The sequence below is a fragment of the Barbatula barbatula genome (assembly GCF_947034865.1).
Source record: "Barbatula barbatula genome assembly, chromosome: 14".
Lineage (NCBI taxonomy): Eukaryota > Metazoa > Chordata > Actinopteri > Cypriniformes > Nemacheilidae > Barbatula > Barbatula barbatula.
Window position 1 is genome coordinate 11,976,521 of NC_136777.1, and position 26,407 is coordinate 12,002,927.

At 38.5% G+C, this 26,407-nt stretch overlaps 1 protein-coding gene across 1 annotated transcript in view; it reads right to left on the reverse strand.

Annotated features, from left to right (window-relative positions):
• Positions 1-26,407, reverse strand: part of atrnl1a (attractin-like 1a) — a 179,826-nt gene that overhangs the window by 50,993 nt on the left and 102,426 nt on the right. Inside the window, exon 27 of the mRNA XM_079472803.1 lies at positions 20,884-20,962. Coding sequence (XP_079328929.1) covers positions 20,884-20,962 — 79 coding nt within the window. The remainder of the gene's footprint in view (positions 1-20,883; positions 20,963-26,407) is intronic.

Consider the following 26,407-nt stretch of genomic DNA (forward strand, 5'->3'; position numbering starts at 1 on the left):
AGCTAGAAAAACCGCAAGCAATTCATCATAAAGGAAGAACCATGACAGCAGAAAACCAGAGTAATAAAAACCTTTAGCAAATAAAGATGTTTGTAAAGTATACCTAACATTTAATGAAAAACATCAATATATGTCTTTCACACCAACACACATAATTCATAAAGTGTATATACAGCAACAGAAAAAATTATGAGACCATTCCAAATTTTCATTTATTATGAAATTCTAGATGTATCGTGGTCATTCCAGTTCAGTGTCATCCAACAGCAACGTGAAAGACTGGAATGAAAACTGTGATAAAAATTCAGGGTATTACACTTAAAAAATGAGCTTCAGAAGGTTTTTCAATGCCATTGAAGAACCTTTGACATCTGAAGAACCTTTCTGTTTCACAAAAGGAACTTTCAGGTGAAAAAAGATTCTTCAGATTAAAAAAAGTAAGAAAGAGATGGTTCTTTTAAGAACCTTTGAATGAATGGTTCTTCTATGGCATCGCTGTGAAGAACCTTATAAGCACCTTTATTTTTAAGAGTGTCCTTGAAAAATAGTTTGTTCTGTTTTTAAATACATGTACAAATACTACTGTTGTATTGCAAAAGTATCTTTGCAGCATTTGAGGTCTGAGGTATTTTCAATGAAAAATACATGAAAAACTATAACTTTTTTAATTTGGGAGAAATATTGTTAGTAGTTCACAGAATGAAACATTTATAATCTAACCTAAACATGGCTATAAAAAGTAAATAATGAAAAACTGACTTTGAAATGGTCTAATTTATTCCCGCGGCTGTATAACTAAATGTGTTTTGGGGGGTTAGGACGAAGAAAATGCTAATAAAAACTAAAAATATAATCTTTATGAGCTCACAATCATAAACACGAGTCAAAGTCTGCTTTATTGTCAATTCTGCCACATGCACATATAGAGGATTGACATTGCGTTACTCATCAGACCCAGGGTGCAGATGTAAGGTAGTGCAAAGAGCTTATAAGTCTGTTTATAGTGACAAGATAATGCCGTTGGTTTAAACTGTCGTAAGAGGTAGTTGAAGAGGGGCAGACCGATGCTGAATGAGGTAGTGAGCTGTCCATGGCTGCATAAAGTGACTAGTGCGGGTCAGTGTATGTTGTGGGGGGGCTGCCTCTGTAGAAAGTACACATGATGGGGGCTGGAGCTCTGGCTCTTCTCAATTTGCGGAGGAAGTAGAGACGCTGCTGCGCTTTCTTGGCCAGTGCTGCGGTGTTGTTAGTCCAGGAGAGATCCTCAGTGATGTGCACCCCAAGGAACTTGGTGCTGCTCACTCTCTCCACAGTCGCACCATTGACGGTCAGAGGAACCTGCTGAGTGTTTACTCTTCTGAAGTCAACAACAATTTCCTTCGTCTTCTCCTCATTCAGAGAAAGAGAGGGTTGTCACTGCACCACCTAGCCAGGTGGCACACCTCGCTCCTGTAGTCATCTCTGTTGCTAATGAGACCCACCACAGTGGTGTCGTCTGCAAACTTGATGAAGAGGTTGGAGTCGTGGGTTAGCAGGGATGGGCTATTCTCCTGGAGTAGTGTCTCTTAGCCTCTCTGATGCCGCAGGCTAGATTGGCCCTAGCTGTCTTCAGGCTGTCCTCATCTCCAGCTCTGAAGGCAGCGGTCCGAGCCTTGAGGAGACTCCAGACCTGTCATCCATCCTTATCTGAGCAAATAAGATATAGAGGGAGGGGAAATACTACGGTCCAGTCATCCAGGACAAAAACTGCAGTGGTCAGACAACCTCCCCGCTCTGCCCTCCACTATCTCACATTCTTCTTGAACCAGGCAGCAAGACACCCAACACGGGTCCCTCGAACAGATTGACACATCTCATCTCCACCATCAGTATGCAAGGATGTGTGTCTGGCAAAGAGCTGCGATTCACTCCAGTGATCAGAGATGTGTTGTTCGGAGGACATCTGTCCTGCTCAATCTGCTTTAAGGACCTACTCTACACTCAGTTAGGTTGTGCAGAGGGGATACCATAAGCCCTCTCTCACATATTTCTGCTTTCCGCCATGGTCCACCTAGCCGTGGAGGCCTGCTTGAACGAGATTTAACCTAATAGAGGAACAGAAGAAGGGCTGTTGGGTGAACTGGCTGTGCTCTGTGGTGGGGGCTCATTAGACAATGCTCCAGGCAACTGTTCGGCTGAGAAGATTGAGGACGGGGTAATTAATGATCTAGATGACCGAGACTTTCCCCCCGTGAGATTACAAACCTCCAAAGCTTGTTCTGAGCTCTCTTGCATCCAATTACTCTACTGCTACGGTTGCCTGGTCTTGCAGGCACTGGGTTTTTGAAATTCAGCTGCATCTAGTGGTGAGGCTGTGAACTGCGACAAACGGCTCACTACGCCCCTCGCCCCCCTTTCCAAAGTACCACTGTTGCTGGAAACAGAACTAAGATCAGGTAACCGCTCCTTTGCTGAAGAAGATAACATTTTTACGTAACGTGCACTGTAGAGCCGTTTGTCCGTTTAGGGCTACCGTAGAAACAACATGGTGAATTCCATGCAAGGGGGTGTATGTAGATAGAAATAGCTCATTCTAAGGCATTGAAAACATAACGCTTCAAAATGTAAGGTCTTTACAGACATTTGAACACATATGCATATTACATATACATCACTATAAAATCATTTCATTTTTACTTTCCCACCCCCCCCCAAATATTTTTAAAATAATTTTCTGTAATAGAAATACAATATAATAGATCCTCCAAAAAATTACAAACTGTATAAGTTTGAATAGCAATTTGAAAGAATTCAAATTTTTGGCTGAACAGTCGCTTTAAAAAAGAACACCAAAGAGTGTGGGTAAATAATGACAAACTGTAAGCTATTTATTTATGCATCAACACACTTTCTTAACAAACTCTCATTATTTCCTGCACCTGTAAGTGACTGTTATTCAAAGCCCTTGGACATCCCCACATTGAAAAGCAAACTAATAGGAACAGCTCAATAAAGGTCCCTCTTCGAAGCAAGCATGTGGATCCAGCAGAAAACAAGTCCTCCTGCACTGTTACCCTTCCTTTTAATAACTCATCCAATAAAGCCTCTGCTGCAGATACAGCTCACCTCTTTATTGAACAAACCTGTGACAAGCGTGTCCACCAACACTCGTATTTCCCATAAGCCTGTTTTACTGGAAGCCATCATCTACCTTCATATCACACATCCATTAAAAGCCCCAACATGTTACAGAATGTCCGACCCAGATCTGTGTTGTGATTAAAAACACTTTTCTTTCATAGGCTTCATTCTGGACGCTGCCCATCTAGTGTGCGGCAGATGGTTGTGGTGAGAGCGAGCTAAAATAAGCCTTATGGGAGAAGGAGAGAATGAGATCTTGCTGCTTGAGATCACAGCTGTTTGTTCTTTCCAGCTCTTCATAAGAGGCAGACACCTCTCTCTCTCTCTCTCTTTCTCTCTCTCGCTCTTCCTCCATTCAATATTTCTCTCTCTCTCTCTCTTTTTCTTTTTCTTTCACAGAAGCTTATTCTCGGTAGGAACGCTGCGCAAACATGCAAGTAAACAAAGAAAAATCTGTGTAATTTGTTTGGAAAAACAGGCGCTGAGTTTAATTTCTCCCAAAGCAAGTTTTGGTGGTCTGGAGGTTCTAATTGATACGTCACATTTTAGCACTCGCCCTAATCAAATTACTGCATGTAACAATGTCTTAATGGACTTCAAAATCTATTTCCCAATGAGAAATGTTCTCAAGTTTGATTCAAAGAATTATTCAAGAAGACATTATCTATAATTATTCATGGTCTGATAAAGGAAATATTCTCAGCAAAAGCAGGCCAATCTGTAAATGTTATCTATATATATCTAAAATACGGTTGTTTACCAGGAGAATCAAAGAACATGAACACTTAATTATAAAGAAACGTACACAGTGTTTGCTGGTAAACAGATGTGCAAGAAACTCAACTCAACTTTTGTTCATTTTAACATTACAAAAGGAAAAAAACACTGCAGGTTACTCCTATTTGCATTTTAATAGGGCAGCCATGTTTACTGCACTTGCGACACAGTAACATAAGCTCATATAAAATGCTTCTCTTATAATTCCCATTGACTATTCGTTCATTAAGTCACCTGCTGATCTTCTCCGAGGTCAATAACCCAGTCTGAAATAACCACCAACCTGGCCTCTGTCAACACCCACCATCTCCCACATTCTAACCAGTGCCAAATGTCGCTGTAGACCAGAGCTATTACTGGCTATAATTACCATAACAAACACCTAAATAACCATCAGAGAAGAGAATCCTCTCCACTCCCTGATAGGTATTGACCCCGATCGTCATCTCAAACAGGTTCTTCATATTAAAATCGCTTGATTGCTTGTTTCATTTTCACAAGGTCATTGTGGTGAGTGGGTGTGGGATTGGAAGAGCCATCCGAGCTCATCAAGGGGATGGCAGCTATCAGCCATCTCATAACGCTAGAGCCGGTGCTGATGACACAGTGATTGATTTGTAAAAAGAAGGGGGTGGAGACACAGGTTGAACGAAAGCCTGATAGGGTGAAGGGGTCTCTCTGGGCTCATTTAGTACTTTAAAAGCCCAATTAGACAGAGGGATGAAACTCGGAGTCAAGCTTGTGACTTGTCTTATTCCCTAAATCATTTTTTCTACATTTGTGCTGTTTAAATCAGCCCTTCCATCTCCTCAGTGGGGAGGACAGTGGATGCAAAAATGAAAAGTTCTGACATCATACGTGCACCTTAGCCTCTTGTTTAACTTTGTTTATGGTGTTTTTTGTTTACTTTAAAGGGGTGGTTCACCCATAAATGAAAATTCTGTCAACAATTACAAAACGTCAGATTGTTCCGAACCTGGAAGGAAGATGTTTGAAAGAATGTCAGTAACCAAACAGATCACATGGGGAATGGGACATTCTTCCAAATATCTTCCTTTGTGTTTAGCAGAATAAAGAAATGTATATAAAGGTTTGGAACAATCTGAGAAAAGTCACTGCCTGATATATTACTTTATACCTTACATATATGAGAGTAAACAATTTTTTTTGTGATTTTCTTTCGATTTGGCGCGTCTTAATGAACGGACCCTGATGTTTGTTAGTGTGACTAAAGAAGCTTTTGTTTGTTGTTACTAAAAACGTCTTGACTGGTTGTTAGGACGTATCACATCCCAGACACATTATTTGATCGAATATGGTACGTTCCAGGTATGTCTTCAGGAGATTATAACCACGTCCCGGCAACGTCAAATGCCCATTTCAGGCAGAAACATGAGAATGAAATAAAAGTCAACAGTGTATTAATCAGCTTGTTCGATTAAAGGTGGAAAATAACTGTCAACAAGAACAAGTGTGTATAAACCTACATTGGTGGCATTAACGCTCAGTGTCCTCCAGCTGATTCGAATCGAGCTTGTGATCGTCCCGTGATGTATCATGGGAAAAAGCGAGTGAGCGAGTATCCATCGAATGTACACTCAAAATCAGAGTGCATTGTGGGTAAAAAAAAAGAGTGCACAAATGTAGGTAATGAAGCAGTTCACTCAGGTTTGGACACCACTTCAAATTGGCGGACACCCGATGTAATGCACTTGCACTTTATAATAGATAGGGAGTGGTTTCAGACACAGCTTTAGTCATTTTAACTTTATGCTATTATTTTCTCCGACAAAAGTCTCTTTTGTCAGGCCACTTCTTGTGTTTGTGTATATTTTTTAAAAGAATGTAAAGTGTCTACATTTTTTCATTCAACGTGCTGCAAAAAAGGATAGGGCAGAATAATAAGCCTCCATTTTTATTCCAAACAAAAGTATCTAAAAGACAGCCTCGATCCTAATAAAGAAATGTAGAAAAGCTAATCTATTTGCTTCATTAATCCAGCCGTAATTACAAAAACAACAGAAAACATGAGTGCCTGATGAAAGAAGAAAAAAGGAAAGCGGGCCTTTTTATTGTTTTCTCAATAGAGACAGAGCTAATTTAGCAAAGAGAAGGAACATAACAGGAGAATGGAAGACTATTCAATCAAGAAGCAACACAAACACGCATACACATACCCATTTAAACTCCTTATTGCTGTTTGTGATAATTCCTGTCCTTGCAACCGGAAATCAACATGTCTATGTGCACGAGGAAAGAAAGTTCATTCACCCTGCGCATAACTGAGAGTTGTCAGGACAAACAGTGCATTGTCAATGCTGTGAGGACTGAAGATCTTATAGGACGGTGCTTCCCCGGGCAAAATATTGGTGGTGGTGGTGATTGATTATTTCAAGTATTACCCTGACTTAATCAGGGTATGGACTTAATCATGAGGATATATTGGGGCTGGGTTGGGCAGAATTTGCGAGCAACTGAGGTTCAGTCACCACAGTTTAACATACGATTATTTGAGCAAAAGGAAAAATAGCAAGCCGACCAAACTTGTTTCAACAGCAGGATTAATTCATTAAGTGGATGACTGTAAATATACATTTCTATTAGCAGAAAGTGCTCTGTGTATTTCACCCACACTAATAGGAAAAAAACATAGATTCCATTACATGCGCAGACATAAACCAACCCGTCAAGCAGCGTCGATTCAAGCTGTGACTCAACATTTATTGCCGTTTAGATCGTTGAAATAATGATTGTAAGCAAATGTAACACATAGTCAGACCAGTCATGTTTCAGTAGCTGTAGATCTACATGTATGCTATATACTGTATGGAGAAAAAGCCTGTTCACAAAAGCTATAAAGATACTACTTGTTCCCACACTAACGTACACTAAAGTTGTGGTTACAGTAAGCCTACATGCTGCAGCTTTACATTTTCAATGTGTGGGCCTTTGAATTAAAATGGATTGATTTGATCTGTCAATGTTTTATCAATGTATTTATTAGCAGTCCTCTGAATCTTTATTGTTATATTTGGGATGTGCACTCTATACTCATAAGTTAACAATGATTTCCGAAGAGATACTAGGTTTCTCCACCAATATGATGCCGATTCAGAAGATATTTGATATTTCTTATCTTTTTGAATGTTATTAATTTATAATACATCAAACTGGTAATATTTTCTATATACAGAGCACAATTTCGTTGCATTTTCCTGGCCTCTTTTGATCGATAGGATATGATTGATGCACTGATATCTCGGCCAATAATCGGTATCGGTCAATAAAAGCTATTTTTGACACTAACAGCAATCGGTCGATAGTTTAAAAACAGCTAATAATCAGAGCATATATATGCTGTCAAAAATGGTGTCCAATATTAATAGTTATTATATTAAATAATAACACTCAGAAAGTTAACTATAATCTACAGAATCGATATCGGCAGATATCACTTTAAATAATCGGCTATCAGTATCAGGGGAGCAATTTAGTATCAGTGCACCTCTAATTTTGCCCATGATCATTGGCTGTTTAAAATTTCGGACGAAAAATAGCTTTTATCTACCAATACCTATTATTAGCCAAATTAGAGATGTACATCTCTAATTTGTAAACCTTTTTATAGTTATTGTCCTGTGAATGGACCAATAATATGTCATATATCAGTGGATGTTACAGTGGGAACCTACATCACAATTTCATTTAACATTTCCTGGCATTTAGTAGATTATTTTATCCAAAGTGCATTCAAGCACATGCATGATCTTGCCATTGCAAGCACCACGCTCTACCAAATAAACCTCAGATTCTAAATGATAAACACTTAATAAGCACACATCTTATTCAAAGGAAAGTAAATTTGGCAAAGTAGTTAGTAGTAATTTGCTTTTGGAAGCCATCAAACCTTTTCAATCATGGACAATTGCACTTTTGGCTGTAGAATTTTGTTCTGATGAACTGCTCTTCATTAGTCACAGGACAAGACAGATTGAAGAGTCGCTCTGCATCTCAGTTCTGTGAACTCTTAAAACTATGTGATGATTTTCAATCTCTGGCTTCCCATACCCTAAAGGACTGCTTAATTTAACAGTATGCCACTCCGATAAAATGGGCCCATTGGACCTGATTCATCATGTCTATAACTGCAGTAGATGAAAGCAATGGACAGCCCAAGTTTGAAATGTTTCCTTTTCAAACATAAAAAACGTATCTCTTATTCAATGCGATAAAAATGATTTATAACACTCGAAGGTGCAGAAAACCCAAACATGGAAGTTTAGAGTCAGGATTAAGCGCTATTTATGCATTTATTACCTACTGCAGGAAAATACAAATCTATACACGTGGATGAAGTAATAGATTGTTAATGCCACAATCCCAGAATTCCACTGGGTCAAAGAGGAGCAGCTCTAATTAGTTTGTCTCAGATTGGATGATAAAGGTGTAAAGCAGAGACGTCTGAATATGAAAACAGTCGTTGAACATCCGGCTGGTGTCAGATGATGATTGATGAATTGGGTTTGTGGCCAATAACTACATTCATTACCTCTGCATATTTACTGCCTGCTTCTTACAATCAATACAGTAAGCATGTATTGCACCAGTGGAAGGCCTTTCTTTTTAAACCTCTCTCACCTTTCTTTTTCATTGACTCATTCTCATGGTTACACAAGCATAGGCATTCTCCGCACCCCCACCACTAACTGAGTTTATATATCTGCATGCTTACTCTTCTTTCTCTAGATCCCATCATTGAGGTCCCCATAAACAATAAACCTGAGCCCCCATAAACAATTAAGACCCTCTGCTTGGTTTTCTCTCCAAGTCATTCATTTCACTCAGCATATAAAATGTTGCTCTTATTTATTTATTCAACTTCGTTAATGCGTTTATTTCATTTGAACATTCTCTTCTGTGTACTAAAAAGTGGTCTGAACAGACTGAACAGGTACGAAAATGTATAACTGTCCGCTGTGTTTGACAAGTGACAGTGTCATGACTCTGCCGCATCATGTCATGTTTCTCTTGGTTTAGTGGCAGGATCATGACAGAACCTCATGTTTAATGTGAAGAGAGGCGACTATTGTTTATTTGGCTTGCCATATGCTCTCTCCGGTCTCGGCTCTGTTGTCATCCTCTCGTTTCCTCGTTATTGATTCATGCCCTACACCTGTTCCCCTCCTGATTTGGTCCCTCATTTAATATCATTGTGTCTTCTGTCTTGTGGTGGTTCATTGTGGTTGTTGGGTGTGGTCCTGGTCCTAGTCCTAGTCCTAGTCCTAGTCCTAGTCCTAGTCCAGTAGTTCAGGTTTAAAGTAAATTTTAGTCTTGTTTAAGTGTATTAAGTTTTAGTCATGTCCTGTCTTGTCATGTAATTATTTTTTTGTTATGTTACCCCCTCGTGGGTGTTTGTTTTGGATTTAGTATTAAAGTCTCTGTTAAAACCCCTTAACCGCTGTTTGCACCTGGGTCCCCTGTCTGTGTCTCATCCCCGTGATCATGACAGACAGTGGCTGTTCTGTATCCAATTAAAGCAACAACAAGCCGTATTATGACCATAAAATAATCTCTCTAAAATTATTTTAGTGGTGGGACAACTCTTAACTGGAAGAATTTTACTGCTGCTGCTAGCCCGATCACGAATCAATATCGGACAGGCTTACACTCGGGCTGAAAGAAGCAACAGGTTTCAAAACTGATGGAGACCTAGCGGTCCTGCTACTGGATTTGTAAATATCTATTAAAGTTTCTTACACTGCTGTACTTTTGAGCTTTTTTGTTAATATGTGTCCAGGTTGTTCATTGGCGCACCACCGGTTCATAATTTATAACCATAAGGTAGCTGAGAGATAATATTTTGTTGCCCCGGTGTCGATAGCTAGCATGTTGTTTCCCATCACAAATTTGTGTAATGCATGTAAACGAACAAACCACACTAAACGTTTTGTGGTAAAAATGTGCAGATTCTGTAGTTCAGAGCAGTTATGCAAGTAATTGTTGAACAGTTTCGTCGTTGAGTATGCTAATGTTATCGTAGTTTAGACTAGTTTAAAAACGATGTATCTGGGTATGCCGGTTACATCAGCTTTGAAACAAATTCACGTGAATTGAGCTGACAGTGGGGAAACTTTGCAACAGTATTTACGACACACGTATCAGACAATTGCACTTATCAACCACATGGGGTAACCATACACCAAAACGGCTCGTTGTTGCTTTAATGTTCAACTGCACTCTTAAAAACAAAGGTTCCTAAAAGGTTTTTTTATAATTCCATAATGAACCGTTGACATCCACAGAATTTTCTGTTGCACAAGAAAGTTCATTGTAGTGGAAAAAGTTTCCTCGGACTACAAATTCACAAAAATGTAAGAAACAAATGGTTATTTTAAGAATATTTGAATGCTGGGTTCTTTTAGAACACACTCTAAAAAACAGTTGCGTTGAAAACCCCACAATCTGTGTTATTTCTAGGACAACACAAAAAATGTGTCAACAAAATCAACACAAAATGACACGTGTTAAAAAAAAGATAAACACATTATTTCTGAGAGTGTACAATTATTTTTGAGAGCATGCCTACCTTATAAAATGAAATTGGAAAATATAGAATCTTTCTGGTTCAGCTAAAACAACACTTTCCAATTTAGTTATGATGCATGTAATGCATACAAAAAATGTTGATGACAAGCAAATGCATAAAGACGAATTGTCAAAATCAGTTTACAATCTGGGAATGACTTGTCGTAGCAGGGGTTGTTTATGAAAGACTGCAGCATTATAAACATTATTATAAAAATATGTATACATACTGTTAATGCTCATCATGCTCTTTTTTTAAGATTGAAAAATGAATACAAAGATTCTGCAGTTTTAAAAAGTGTAAAAATTAGAAAAGGGAACAATTAATGTGGATATAAATATGGACGGTACATTTGTTGCACAAACAATTATGATACAGCAATGCATTTTTTCAAACACATGCCTATTATTTAAAAATCAAAGTGAGGTGTTTTGTAGAAGAAATGAAAAGCGATTCGAACGGTGTCATTCAGACCGAGTAAACCAATTCAATTAATCCAAAATGTCATGAAACATAAATTCTGCTGTGACCTCAACAACAGCTCATTCTTCCTCTTCTCTCCTTCAACGTCTCCGAGGTCAAAAGGGTGTGAAATTCCATATAAACAGTCACATTATACGATTCACCGTACTAAGGTTCAGATTCATGTCAAAAAGATAAGGTGACATACTGAGCATATATTACAGCCCTCCTCATAAATCTATCAAGCTCAATTTACATGCAGCAACAGGAACATACATTCTCTATTAGGTTCTATTTCCTCAGTCCTAAAATGCATTAAGTATACATGTATTTATATACGGTAAATTAACTTACACATGGCTTACATTGTGGAACGTTTTTCGGTTTGTATCAGTCCACAGAATATGTGAGTGGTGTAGAGCCTAGTTACTTTGCCTGAAGCGGGGAAAAAGGCTACAGGCAAAACTACTGCATGCTCCAGGATGAGCTGGGTTTCTCTCACCAGCGAGTGTGGATACAGAGGAGACAAGTTTCGGGCGAACATTTCTTTAAAAACAAAAACAAAACAAGCAGAACTTGTATAAACAACTCATTCTAATGAAAACACATCCACAAACAAACATTCATATGATGCTATACACAACAAAAGCTCATTTAAGAAGGCTCAAAGACAGACCGAGCACTGAGCGGAATTATCTAAACTGGAGGTAAAAAGAATCTAAGTTTTCATGACCTATGATAGACTTCACACTCTTGTATACTTTCCTCTCTCTCTCTCTCTCTCTCTCGCGAGTGAATGAAGGGAGGAGAGCAGCGCGGGAGAGCGGAAGTGTCTCTGATCACAGGAGCTCAGTCATTAGTTCTCCTAATTGTCTCTTCCTGGCATGGGGGAGGTTACCACGGCAGCCGTTTCCACAGCAGCTGTCACCACTTGGCGGGAGAATAAGTGGAAGCGTAGTGCGAGCAAGAGAAGCAGGGGTTCCCGACAACACGATGCTTAGCGCTCAAAAAGAGAATCAGAGGGGGGCTTAGAGCCACAGGCCAGTGCCCAGAAAGAGTATAAGAGACGGAGAAAGTGAATGAGTACAACACTTCGCTGTCTGTTTCAGTGGAACAGTCCAGAACCAAAAATCGGCATTAGGCCAAATCAGTATTAAAAACCTTCATGTGCCGAATGCTTCTCACCTACAACACAATATGTCTCTATCAAATTCCAAGCCAGCCTGGGAGAAATCCTGTCAGCAAAAGTAATGTATATTCAAAGCTCAAAAGCCGGGAGTAGTCTAGAAGCAATATTCAAATCAAAGAAATGACATGTTTGCTTAAAAACCTTTGTAGAGTGCAAAATGAATTCTACAGCAAACAGGCAGAGACTACAAAGGCAATATTTATTGTCAAACATTCAGCAAATGTTTCCACATGAGCAGCTTTCAAAAGCAGATGACAGTCGGAGAACCCAACGGGGTTGACGTGTCGCCATGCTGGAGCAAAAGAGCGTGATTAACCTCGGTAAAACTGTGATGTATCACAACGCTCGAACGCGGGGGAACAAGACGAACAAAACGCGATTCACATGCTTGAACAATCCGTGGTTAATCTGGTTAAGGCTCGCATTCATGTGCAATTAGTTTCAGCACTCCGTATCGCACAAAAGCATTAAAATACGGGCCTGTAGCACTGCTCGACTCAAAGTCATTTAACAGTCAAATCTTTGGAATTGTAATTTGGCCCTCAAGCTGTTCCTGAGGGTGAGTGTCTGCATTTGTGTGGAAGTGCAGAAAAAAAACCGTCATCTCATGTGCTTCATCTCGTCTCTGTTCCACTTTTCAGCAGGTTTAAACTGATTTTTCAGAATATAATGTATAAACGTCCTGTAATTTACCCTATCACTACAATCTAAATAAATTGAATGAGGGAAACATTGGTATCAATAAAGAAAGAAGAGTGGAGAAGGAAAATTATTTTTGGCTTTGTTGGGGTCTAATATCTCTCCATCCATCTCACATCCACCTGAGCACATAATCAAGCCCCAGGCAATCCCATCAAAATACAGTGTGAAATCGTCCTGATTCAAAACAACTCGGCATATCCTCCGTGCAACCTTCAAAGAACAATCAGAGCTTTTCACGAGCATGAATGAGCACATACAAACACGCACACACAAACAAACCCAGCGGACACCTGAAATGAAGAAGGGGTAAAAGCACAGACAGCAAACACACTTACTGTCATGATTCTGCCGCATCATGTCATGTTTCTCTTGGTTTAGTGGCAGGATCATGACAGAACCTCATGTTTAATGTGAAGAGAAGCAATTATTGTTGTTATGGCCTTCCATACACTCTCTCTGGTCTTGTCTCTGTTCCCATCCTCTCGTTCCCTCGTTATTGATTCATGCCCTACACCTGTTCCCTCTCTTGATTTGGTCCCTTATTTAATACCCTTGTGTCTTCTTGGTTGTGTGGTGAGTCCATGTGTCTTGTCAGTCTAGTTTAGTGTATTTGTAGTTCTTGTTTTGAGTTTATTTTAAGTCTTAGTATAGTGTAGTTAGTCCTAGTCCTGTTTTGTCATGTTATTGTATCCATGTTTTGTTATGTTACCCCCACGTGGGTCTTTGTTTTATTATTTATTAAATATATGTTAACCTCTTACCCGCTGTCTGCACCTGGGTCCTCCGTCCTTGTCTCACCACCCGTGATCATGACACTTACTTATGTGTATATTGACCTCGACATACTCAGTATTCACATTAACATATGCTCTAGGACTGTCCCGATATCAGATTTTCACTACGTGATTATTGTGATCGAAAGAATTCACAATATTTTTTGTATAATGAATCACACTTGAAATATGAGGGTATGGGAGCAGAAAAAGAGGCAAAATTGGTGCAAAACCGCCACCTACTCTGTAGAAGTGTGTACCTGATACTAGTGCTGAAATATTTATGTGTTTTTGTGGCATACTGTAAGATAATATCATGGTTTTTGACAATACCCATATTTTTTCCCTAGCAAAAAAAGCAATACTTTTAAAATACATTTCTTGCATACTAAGTACAGTTTAAATGTAATAACGTATTTACTGAGATATCACTTGAAGGGATATTTCACCCCAAAATTCTGTTATCATTTACACTCCCTCTTGTCATTTCAAACCTGTATACAAACTAATAAATCAACTTAAATATGTCCTGCTTGTTTCTAAGCCCTCTTGAGAGCATCTTAAATGTGTGTTGATGTGGTTTACTTGTTGCTTTATTTTGGTCTACCTTGTTCTTCCCTGAATCATTCACGCATGTCTGACACCTTAAAAAGACGTTGGTGAATTTTCCAAAGTGGTTAGAAAATGTAATGAGGACACCCTTTGTCCTCCTCTCTAGAGAGATTTTAGAGATGAAACAAGATGCTGGACAGAAGCCTGTAGCAGTAGTGACATCAAACCGCAGATAAGTGTTGCACTTACACGCTCTACCTCTCTACTTTAACCTATACGCACACCTGAATCAACTGTGGCCCATGCAAACTCAGTCAACTCGAACGCACAGACAACCCTGACACAACCTCACAAAAAAAGTCAATTTATAATCAGTTTTTCCCGTCTGGCTGACAACAGAACCCTGTCGTATTACAGGTCTGATGTGTAAAGGGAATAATTCGGGTTGTCCTATGCATAAGGCATAACTTCCTCTCTGATATCCGAACACATCACCCTGCCTCTTCAAATCTCATCTGAGGCCAGGGATCAAGAGAAAACCAAACCTTTCATACAGGCACAACAAAGCATTATCCAAGACCAGAAGAACAGATCAAATCTTGCCTTGTTTATGCATCGACACAACAAGGGCTTTTCTTTCCCTGGCAGAAGGCTCTTTAGAGCCGGGCTGAAAGTGAGTTAGAAAACAATAGCCTCTAAAAGCCTGTTCTCCGACTGAACATATTAATAATCTAAACCACAGCTTTAATTTCCTGAATCAGGCCAACCTGAGCTCAGCCATTTATCCCCTACGAGCGGGATCGTCCTGTTCTGATTGCTATCGTGTTCCGATATCTCAACACTAGAAAAAGAACCGTTTTTGTCCTGTCCGTGATTGATGCTTACAATAAAAATAATCCAACATTTGCTTTGAGACAATGAAGTACAGCAAATCATGTGAACAATTTGGTAAAAAGAAAACCGGTCACCTTCAAAGACAAATGTAAAGTGTACGGTGTTTGTAACTAACGTCACCCAGCAATGCAAATTCTGTCATCATTTACTCACCTTTGAGTTGTTTCAAATCTGTATAAATGTCTGTGTTCTCATGAAAATAGGAAAAATTACATTACAAATGTCTTTTTTCTGTTGAACACAAAAGAAGATATTTAAAAGAATGTAGGAAAGCAAACAGTTCTGGGGCACTTTTGACCAGCATTGTTATTTTTTCAGAGCCCTAGAACTGTTTGGTTACAAACATTCTGAAAATATCTTTATCTATGTTCATCAGAAAAAAGACATTCATACAGATTTGGAACAACGTGAGGGTGAGTAAATGAAGACAGACATTTTCATTTCGCAGTGAACTGTCCCTTTAAAACCTTTTAAAAATATTTGATTTTCGATTTTAACAAAAGTCATAATGGGACTACTGCTTTGTGTGAACATTCCTGTCACCCAATGTGATGGCGACATTGTTATTTTTTGTGTGAAGCCGTTCATCTGTTATACTGTAGATCATTGCTAAACCACCAACAGAGCACATTTATACTTCAAATTGTCAAGAATGTTATAAAATGGGGTCAAACGCAGCATTTGAATATTTTATGGACATCTCTTTTGTGAGTCTCACTCGCATCACCTCATGCTGACTGAGAGCAGGATCATTTTCCAAATGCTCACTAAGCAAACGCAAACTAGAGCAGACGGCACTGTTCTCGTCTCTAGATGCCACCATTTGATAATCACCGATTCTTAACTGGGAGGACACGAATGAGTCGGGTGTTTACCAAATATGCCAACTATGCAAAGACATAAGAGCAATAAAATCATAATTAAAGATGAAGAAGGTCAACATGCGACTCTACTCTAATTCACAGTTTCACTTACAAAAAACGGGTCATTTTCAACTCGTTGGGTTAAAAAGGGAGGAACTCAACGGTAGAGTAAAAAGTTTATATTTGACCTAATAATGGCTTAAAGCAAGGTTTAATTTGTCTCTTTTTGACCCAACACTGGATTGTAAAAAAATGTATGCATGTTAAACATTATAATTCTGTCATCCTTTTCTCACGCTCTTCTCATTTCAAATTTGAAGGACTTTCTTTCGTCCGTATAACACAAAAGAAAGTATTTTGACTGGCACCCATTGACTTGCATTGGTTTTGTGACCATACAATAGATAGTGAATGGGTGCCGACACTGTTCGGTTACCAGCATTATTCAAAATATCTTCCTTTGTGTTCTGCAGAAGATACAAAGTCATACAGGTTTGAAATGACAGGAGGATGAGTTAATGATGACAGAATATTCATTTGGTGACATCTTTAACACTTTAACAAAAATACACTTTTGAACCAGCTTCATCAATTTGAACGAGGTAATTCATTTCATCATTATTATCTGACACATCAAAAATTAGGCTACATTAACTTGACAAAGCTGTTATGCTGATAATAAGTCCTTCTACATTATATTTATACTCCCGAGTCTATGTTATGAGTCCAGAAAGAGGTATTTACTGTTTAAAGATACATGCTCTTGTAGAAAGTTTAAAAGAGAGTTTTTGATAGAGACACTGGGTTTAATAGATATCTGCCAACAGATATCGCTGGTTTATTTGATCACAAACACGTCAGAGATCAGCCTAACCTATCAATAACAGTGACAAAGCTGATCCCATCTTTATACCTCTATATAAAATACACAGTACCAGCAGTCAAAATAAAGTCAATAAAAGTAACGTGAAATTCCACACCTGTGCTTAAAAGATCTTTGACACCATTTGAGCTATTCTCAGAAGAGTCCTTGTCGTATCCCTGGGAGCCAGAAGCAGGAGGTGAGACAGATTTCGCTGCTTTGAAGATTGATGTTGGTGTTTAGGATACCACTGAAAAGCAGACAAGACCTTCAGGCTAATCCGGCCTTAGATGATAAAGATGGTCACCTGCTCGGAGCTGATAGCACAGCACTGGCAGCCCCGACTGTAAAAGAGCGGCAACCTCTATATATTTAACGTCCTCGTTTTTGCTGAAAGAGGTCTTATAAGACCTTAAATAACACAGAGTCAAAGTTTTCCTGAGATGTGTTTGTACTGTTGCACTTATTTCGAGTCCCCACGGATGTTCGATAGAGATATTACAAGGTCGGTATTTGAGTTGGATTATGTGTGTCTGTTCTGAATAAAAAACATTGCAGGGAGTTGTTTTTCTTGGAGAAGATTGTCTCCAAACTCTGAAAACAATGAATGTCATGTTTTGAAGTGAAATGCATTAAGGGATATATGATATTTTGTTTAGCCTGGACTCACAGATAAACTCCGGGTCAAATGCCAACTTGGGTAGCAAAGCTCATATCCCTGTTTACATTTACAAAAACATTTATCACAATCGCTGTATCAGTAAATAGAACAAACACACAAATATATGCTATTAACCTCCTGACGTAAATTGGACCTTGTTCAAAATAATTAATTCCAGTAAGAGGGAATTATACTAATCACCATATTGTGGCAGAAAGGTCAAATAAACACACCCACTTCAAGACTCACTTAATATTGAGAAAAACCTGATATTACATTCATTTGCATTAAATAACAACACTCATGGCCAGGCAACACGAAATTGTGTGAAATTATAAAAATATTCAACATCTGGCAGGCATGAGTGTATATACAACAAGGAAAAAACCAACAGTTGGGAATATGTTAGAAGGGTCATATTCCTGTAGGTTTAATTTAAACCAGGCTTAGCCGAGCTTTGCAACTCTTTTCTGGAAACCTATTAAAAGGCTGCAAGAAATCATATACTTGTCATTCTTATTGTTATGTTTGACAGGGGATGTGACGGCTTTTATTAAACAACACATGAATAATTGAGAAAAGAAACATTGTGCAATCATGAAATCCACGGTGTTGATTATTTATACATTTATGGCAAGACAACAGCAAAACGTAATGAGGTTAGTCGTCAAAATACGGCTCAATCCCTGTCTGCTGGGGGGAGACCCTATTAGAAGACTCATAGACATCTGTACAAGACGTCTTGTGTGTGTCATCATTAGAATTTCAAAGTGGTTTTGATTGTTTGATCTCATATCCAGAAATTATTGTTGGGAGAGTCATTATCATAAACCCAGTTCTAAATTTGTTTTCCGCGGTCTTGGTTATGATCCATAATTAACTATACTGGAGACATATTATTATTTCTTCCTTCGGATGATGATGAATCCGCATGGAATTTCTCCACCTGGGAATTCTGTGAACGCGTTAATGGATTTTTAAGCGTGTCGGAAAGCGAGAACACAAAAAATGTATTTAGGTTCAGTATGATTTAAGAGACACAAAAAGTACTTGGCTGCGCAGCTACTACATATATTGCTTTATCTGTCATACCGATATCCCGTGATCACAGCCGCAAATAAATTCTGTTACATTTGGTGGAATGAAATGAAAATACACCCCATCCTCCGCAATATTCGGCACTTTAAAAGGGAGGAGGTTTGAAATAATGAATTAGGCCCATTCGAGGATATTGACTGATTCCCTGAGTGCTCACGGCGCCGTCCGTCTGTAATCTATCTCTGAAATAATCATTCATGCTCTAAATACATCAGAGAGAGGGGATAATAAAAAATACACCATTCAGCTCCATTGATTTGCATTGTTAATTTCCCACTTGATGGCTGCAGAGAGAGAAAGTGATGAAGGGACCGCTACAGCAGGCTTAAAGCATCCAGCACCACAAATCTAAAGCTAGCCGCTGTCAGCAACGGGGCCTGACAATAAGGCAACACAATTAAGTGGCGGTGGTGAGCAAAGTGAGGTAGCACTCCATAAAACTTCTGTTGGATCCCAACTCATCAGCCTCTACATAACCATAAAGCCAAAGCAGGACGGAGATATAGCCTGAGATGCTAAAAAGCAGATTGACTGTTTATGGAGGTGATCGAGTTGTGTGGGAAAGGTGTAGGATAGATCCTGTTGAGTCTGACATCATCACTGCCTGACACTTGAGAAAAACATATTTTAACCTATATTGGGAACCCATTGACTTCCACTGTATGGAAACATGACTGCTAGACCTGTGGTTCTCAAACTTTTTACGTTGTCAGTCCCCCATTTTGTTGAGTTCGTCACTTTGTGGCCCCCAAATTAAAGACTTATAATCTTAAACTTAGAATTTTAACTAAATCAAAAACATATTCAGTTATACAATGCTGGAACATAAATTATTTAGATTTAGATTTGAAAAATATATATATTTCAAAAAATGCCATAAAATCTGTTACACATAGATCCATCTTGGGGTCACCCAGTTTGAGAACCACTGAACTAGAGATTTCCATAGAAGGAAAAAGTTGTAATGCAAAAACTATTAATACATCACCAAGAATCTAGCTATTCTATCATGTTAGCCATTTCTGTGCACATCTAATATACACTACCAGTCTATAAAATATAAGTACATTAATCCTAACTATAGAGTAGCACAGCTGCAATTGTGGGAATTAAGCAAATACAATCTTCTAAAATATATCAAAACCGATAGTATATTTTAGCATCGTCAAAGATTATAATATTTATTAAAGAAATGTATATGTTGGCAAAATTATATTATGTATAGTAATTTAACAAATGTAAGCATACATCAAAAGATTTGTAGGATTATTGCAAACATTTCAAGAAAGTGTTTCCAAACTTTTGAGTGTAGACCACGGCTACTGCAATTGGTAAAATATTGCTTCCAAATGTGCATAACTGTGAGACAAAATAATAGCAAGTGTAAATAAACAATGTATTCAGTGAAATCCCCTGACTGTGATTCAATTCCTCCAATAAAGATGGCTTTTGGGAGATTTAAGTGTGCATTATGTCTTTTGTTTGGTTTAAACTGTTCTATTATCCAAATACACTTTGTACAAAGCGCCAACTGTGACAGCCATTGTTGAAGAGTGAGCAGAATAAAGCATGCATTTAACTCCAATAAACCAACACTTACCGCTCGCGACATGCTTTCAATTAAAGAGACCTTGATTATTCTATTGATTTAAAAAAAGCTTGATAACAACTCGTTTGCGACAACCCATTTGCATTTATGTGCCCAGTAAAATAACACATGAACGAAGGAATAAAGAGAGAGAGAGAGAGAGAGAGAGAGAGAGAGAGAGAGAGAGTCAGCATGAGAGGAGAAAGAAGGCTTCCTCTATGTATCTGTTGAAGCTTTTAGAGAGATATGGATCCATCGCTTTTACACGAGCCCCTGTCAGGGTTAATTGGTTTGTGAAGATGGGTAATGAAGGAAAATTGTGTTTATTATTGCGCCTCTCTCATTAAAAGAAAGCAGTTCGGCCGGCATGCGAGAGACATTTACACACCCATCAAACGCAGGGAGGCGTTTGCGCCTTGCAGCGTAACAGCAAGAAACAAGTTATAAAATGTAGCTTGTTCCTCTGATCCTGGAGCAGACGCGCTGTATAATACAATGAGTTTCATACACTATAATGGGGTTAAAGTTATGAGACGTTTTTTCAACAATCCCCAGGAGCATCATCAGAGGTCACAGATGGTGAAGGCAATAACGCACCAGCTGAGATAAGATACAAATACATGCTTGCAAAAACATGTAGAGTCTCAGCCGTTAATCCTGAAATCACAGGCAAAATACTAAGAAACCTCGGGCGATAACCGATATCAAGTGTGAACACATCAATGAACGCAGGAAGTGCTAATTTGCAGCTGTTACCTCTCTCCTCCGTGATGCCCAGCACGTCTGTTTGACTTTCCAAACCACAGCAGCAACCAGCAGCAGGGACAGGAAACAGCTGGAGACAAGAGACACGTAAAATCAATACATCAGTCAATCAAACGAGATTCACGACTTCATAATTGCAATCGCAGATAACATTCCAATAACCTTCCAGTATAGATGAAGGACAGCTGCTACATATTTATATTTCAATCGCACGATCAATGATAAACAAGTTCATTTCGCAGGAAGAATCAATCCAAATTGGAACCGACTGTTACGTCAATAATTGACTTAATACTGTCTGCTGCGCTGAAAAACAAGCAAATCTTCACTCCAGCCGGTTTGATTTGCTCTTCGGCACATACACGGGCTGTTTTTAGAAGATGCTAAAGAAAGTTGGCCTCGATTGAGTCGAGCTGTTGCAAAAGCAAGCAGAATTCCCCTTTTACCTGCACTGGACAGATTTACATTTGAAGTAAAAATGAATATGCTGGTGATGTCCACTACATTTCATGTTTTCGTTTGGTTTTATTCCACAGGTCATGGTGAGCACCTGCTGCTGCAAATGATGACAAAGCACCAGTGCCCTATTTTCAGAAGGCTTGCTCAAGTTGTTACAAGCTGAGAATGGAAGAATATGACCTTATACAAAGATTTAGGATTAGACTTCGATCTAGATTAAATCAAGGTTTATTTATTAATTCTGTTGCTAAAAATAATCAGGTTTATATTTATATCATTCTGTTGCTTCATTATTCTTTATTCTGATTTATCTCTGATTTATCTTACACGGCTACGTATAATAAAATTTACATTTATGCATTTGGCAGACGCTTTTATTCAAAGCGACTTACATTTCATTATACTATACATTTGTTTTTAAGTATGGTTCTTGTATGTATTGTAAATAACGGAAACAGACACATAGGCGTCATGATTCAGTGATGTGTTTATTGTAAATAAAAATGGATCTAAATAAAATACCTCAGCACAGAGTGAGGACAAGGCGGTTTGACAAACTGTGTGGTCGGCTGTGAAGCCTCAAGTTGAAGAGGCCCTGCTTTCTTACATACATACAATATACAAGCACAACGACTGTGATTAAACGGGAAACGACGACACCCTGAGAAGAGCAAAGTTGTTCTATTCAATTTTCTAGTTCTATTCCTCTTTATCTTATAATACAAGTGTGGGGAGACAGAGAGAGGATTTCTAACCATTGTCTCTAAAATTATTTTTAGAAGAGAGATGCTGAATAACAATATTCAGCTTATTAAATCTATTAATGATGGGGCAATTAATCCTTAATGAGCTGGATAATTCTTCTAATGGCCAGAGAATGAGGCACACAAATGCAAGTATGCTTTAACTGGAAAAGGTGTGAAAGTGGTTTGAAGAATGCCCTAAATGAATTTATTCACGATCAGTCTGGGGACATGAAACAGACCTTAGTCAGGGTAGACTCTGTGAGAAATAGATGTACCGTTTGTAAAAAGGGTCATGTACTGTCTTGGTTTGAGTCTAATATTCCCAACTCAAGTATACAGGCTTGATTTCACTTGAGATTGTTTTGATTCGTTTTTTGGATATGTCTAGGGGTTATATTTGTAAAATGAAATATAATAAAAAATCTAATTGTAATGCATATTTAATATATATAAAGATTTATTAATTTACTTGAGCTTTAACATGTCAGAGGAGCACTGGCACTCCCAGCTGAGACTGGTTTCTCCAGAGCTTTTTTCTCCCATTTATTAATCAGTGGAGTTTTGGTTCCTTGCCACTGTTGCCATGTTGGCTTGCTCACCAGGAGACTGTTGATATTGGATAAAATTCTGCAAATTCCATAAACACTGTTTTTATTAGGGTGGTCCCTAATAAGTATAAGTGCTAATAAGTATTATAAAGTGCTTGTTTCAGCCCGACTCAGATATAATTTCCCCCTCCTGCGCTGCTTTGTTTAAATAGAAAATGCATTTGAACTCATTTTAGGGCCATGGGTGCAATGTGTCTAAAAAAGAGGTGTGCTCAGGCGCATTGTTGGCGTCTTGCTATTTTGAGGAACTGAAAATAGACTGCGCCATAGACCAACTCAAACCTGGTCTAAAGTCAATATTTTGTTAGTTATTTAAGGAGCGTGTTATATGCGCCTATAGGCAGGTGCACAACACTCGTACATTTACTCTATTATTACACACAGCGGGAGGCGCAAAAGCACAAAATAATTCAAAATATTTTTCTTTATGAATTACAATGTAAAAGATTCTTATTGTGGACATAAAGATAAAATCCGGCTTGTCCTGTAGATTGTCTGCTTGAGGGCTTTAACCTTTCGCACGAGTAGAAGCGTTTCCTTTCTGGAGAAGTGTCTGCTCTTCCGAATTCCGCTGTTTAAATAGCGATTCTGCCATGGCGCGGGCGCAACTGGCTCTTAAAGGGAATGGAAGATGACATTCTGATTGGTTTATTGCACGTTATGCCCAAAAAACACCCATCACTCATTTAGAGAATCGGGACATCCCATTTAGACCATGCCCCCAGGCACGCCGACCGTTGTCCCGCCGTTAAACTAGCAAAAGTGGATTCGGACACTCCCTGAGTGCACCTGCGCTTTAAACCATGTGCTTAGATCATAAAAATAGGGCCCCTAAAGCTTTAGGAGAAGAGCAACAGTTTGTGTTCTATTAAAAAGATCATGTAAATCATGTCTTTATAATATTACAATGATTGTCAATACCATTATATTGTGACATCCCCACATCTTACATCTGTTATTTTCTGAAATTATATTGTTTTTTTTTTTCATTTTGGAAGTAGGTTTTGGATATAGACAAGATCTCAGCATTTGTGTATAGTCTATCATCACTCACTTTTGTCCCAACATACTCAATACACTAACATGAACATTAGAGGAACAGGGAGCTTGTGGGGGCAATATGATCAACCAATCATTCACACTCAAACAAAGCCTCTTTTCAGCCAGCATTATTACAAATACATACCATCAGTTTCACAAATACATGGCCTGAAGGAAGAATCTTCCACTTTAAACTCCAGCTTTCAGGCAAAAAAGTTCATGTAGTATTGTACTATCATGAAATCTACATTCATGGCAAGTTTAAACCCAGCAAAGGTGGCAGACTTCCACATGGATATCATGAAAATAATGATCATATTCCAAGCACAGTGGGATATTTCTTGAGATCGTGGGAAGTTGTTATATTCTACTTCTAGTATGTCTGCTTAAGCATCATATATTAAAGGGCTTAGCTCATTACATGTTAAAACGTTCAACCGCTACAATTAACATCAGTCTAATAAGAGCGTAGCTGAGGTAAGGCAAGCGTCTGAAAGCTCCTTTTCAACCATATTTCAAAACCCAATCAGAACAAGTCAGAGGTCTCTTATTAAATCTATTAATGATGGGGCAATTAATCCTTAATGAGCTGGATAATTCCTCTAATGGCCAGAGAATGAGGCACACAAATGCAAGTATGCTTTAACTGGAAAAGGTGTGAAAGTGGTTTGAAGAATGCCCTAAATGAATTTATTCACGATCAGTCTGGGGACATGAAACAGACCTTAGTCAGGGTAGACTCTGTGAGAAATAGATGTACCGTTTGTGAAAAGGGTCATGTACTGTCTTGGTTTGAGTCTAATATTCCCAACTCAAGTATACAGACTTGATTTCAATTGAGATTTTTTGGATTAGGTACAATAGTCTCCAAAAGTGATGTCTAGGGGTTATAAGAAATATAATAAAAAATCGAATTGTAATGCATATTTAATATAATGTTTTCATAAAAAGACATAAATTGTCTCAAGCTGCCATCATTTTTAGTCACTATTGTATTTCTGTTTACGGTTTTTATTGGACAAAATGATTTGGCAAGAAATAAACTACAAGGAATATGGGTTTATTCTAATATAAGATAAAAATAAAATAAATAAAATAAAATTTTACATATATAATAATAAATAAAACATTTTAGTCACTTTTACTCACTACTGTATTTTTGTCTTTGTGTTGGTCCAACTGATTCAGCTATTTTCATTGTCCTTTGTGAAGTGTCGCTACGACAAAAATTTGAAGTGTTCATTTAAAAAAATACATTTTAATACTTTATATATTTATATTTATAATTTTATTTAATATTAGATTAGTAGATATTTTGAAATATCGATATTGAGAGCCATGTGTACTGTTACATTTTGTTGCCCTCTGTCTAGCTATTTAATGCTTTAATGTCTCTGTCTGTGGTTGGTTTCTGAACACCAAACTCCCACACACACATAAACCTGACAGTGTAAATGCGAACTGGCCGGGTGACAGTTTCGTCAACTAGCCTGAACTTCTCACACTGGCCCCAGGGCATCCTGATTGCCAACCCTGGGTACCGCTTTATCTTCTCTGCCTGTCACGGTTCATCACTCTCTCTCTATCCCAAATTGGTATTTATTCATGTGTATATTTGCACCCAGCATGGTTCGGCGCTGGCCTGTATTTGTCAGTGTACACTTGTAGAGTGTGATCAGCTTGTAGTATTGATCTGTGCAGGTAGCGGCAAATGTCCGAAGGATAGAGCGCGAGAGCAAATCCAGCAAAGCCCCCAGAGACAGCGCACAGCCTACAGTGATCGCACAATCAATACAATGAAGAAGACAACCTGAGCTGAGCCAAGTCACTTCATGCACATACAGTACATACACACTCACTCTCCACAACCGTTAAACAGTCATCCTGCACAATAATGTGAGCCTCTCCTATTTCAATCTCTCTAATAGGTATGGAGGACAAAAGCCCCATGGCATTCAAATCATAGGAGATTTAGTCAGTTACAGACATAAAATGAATTGCCTCCAGTCACCATCCACTGAAGCACAAGCATTCAGAATGTTAATAACATCATCCCTCAAATGAGCGCGTTCACGTAGCGCTTCAGCTCTGCGGACGGCTGGAGTCCTGACGGAAACCAAGCAGAGGAGAAATGAGAGGTGCGTGAAAAAGAGAGAGAGTAATTGGGCTAAACCGAATTGCTGTGTCACCAATTAGCCGGAGGAGTGGGTGAAAGGCTTAAACGCTCTTTAATTGTTACCGTTTTTCTTGCTCATTTAGTTGAGCAGTAAGAGAGCAGAGACAGCAAAAAACACTCTTCAAAGAAAATATATTCAAAAGGACTTGTGAAGCTAATGAGGGACAAAGCAAAATACCTACTGTATCTGTTCAAAAGTACACACTTTCCTCCTAGGTTCACGCTAATACTTTAATAGTAGGGCGATTCCTCACAAGTTCCTTAAAAGCAATTGAGCTCATTTGGTGACCATCTCGATAACACCTCTGGACAGGTACTTTACGAATATGAATATGTAAATAGTCACGACAGGAAGCGTTTCAAATAAGCAACAAAATCTAACACTGGTGTCAAAATACAAATCAATGTTAAGACCGTGCAGCTGATGTGTATTCTGGAGAAAACACACCATGTGTCCCATGCGTTCAAAAAGGATACGATATCCT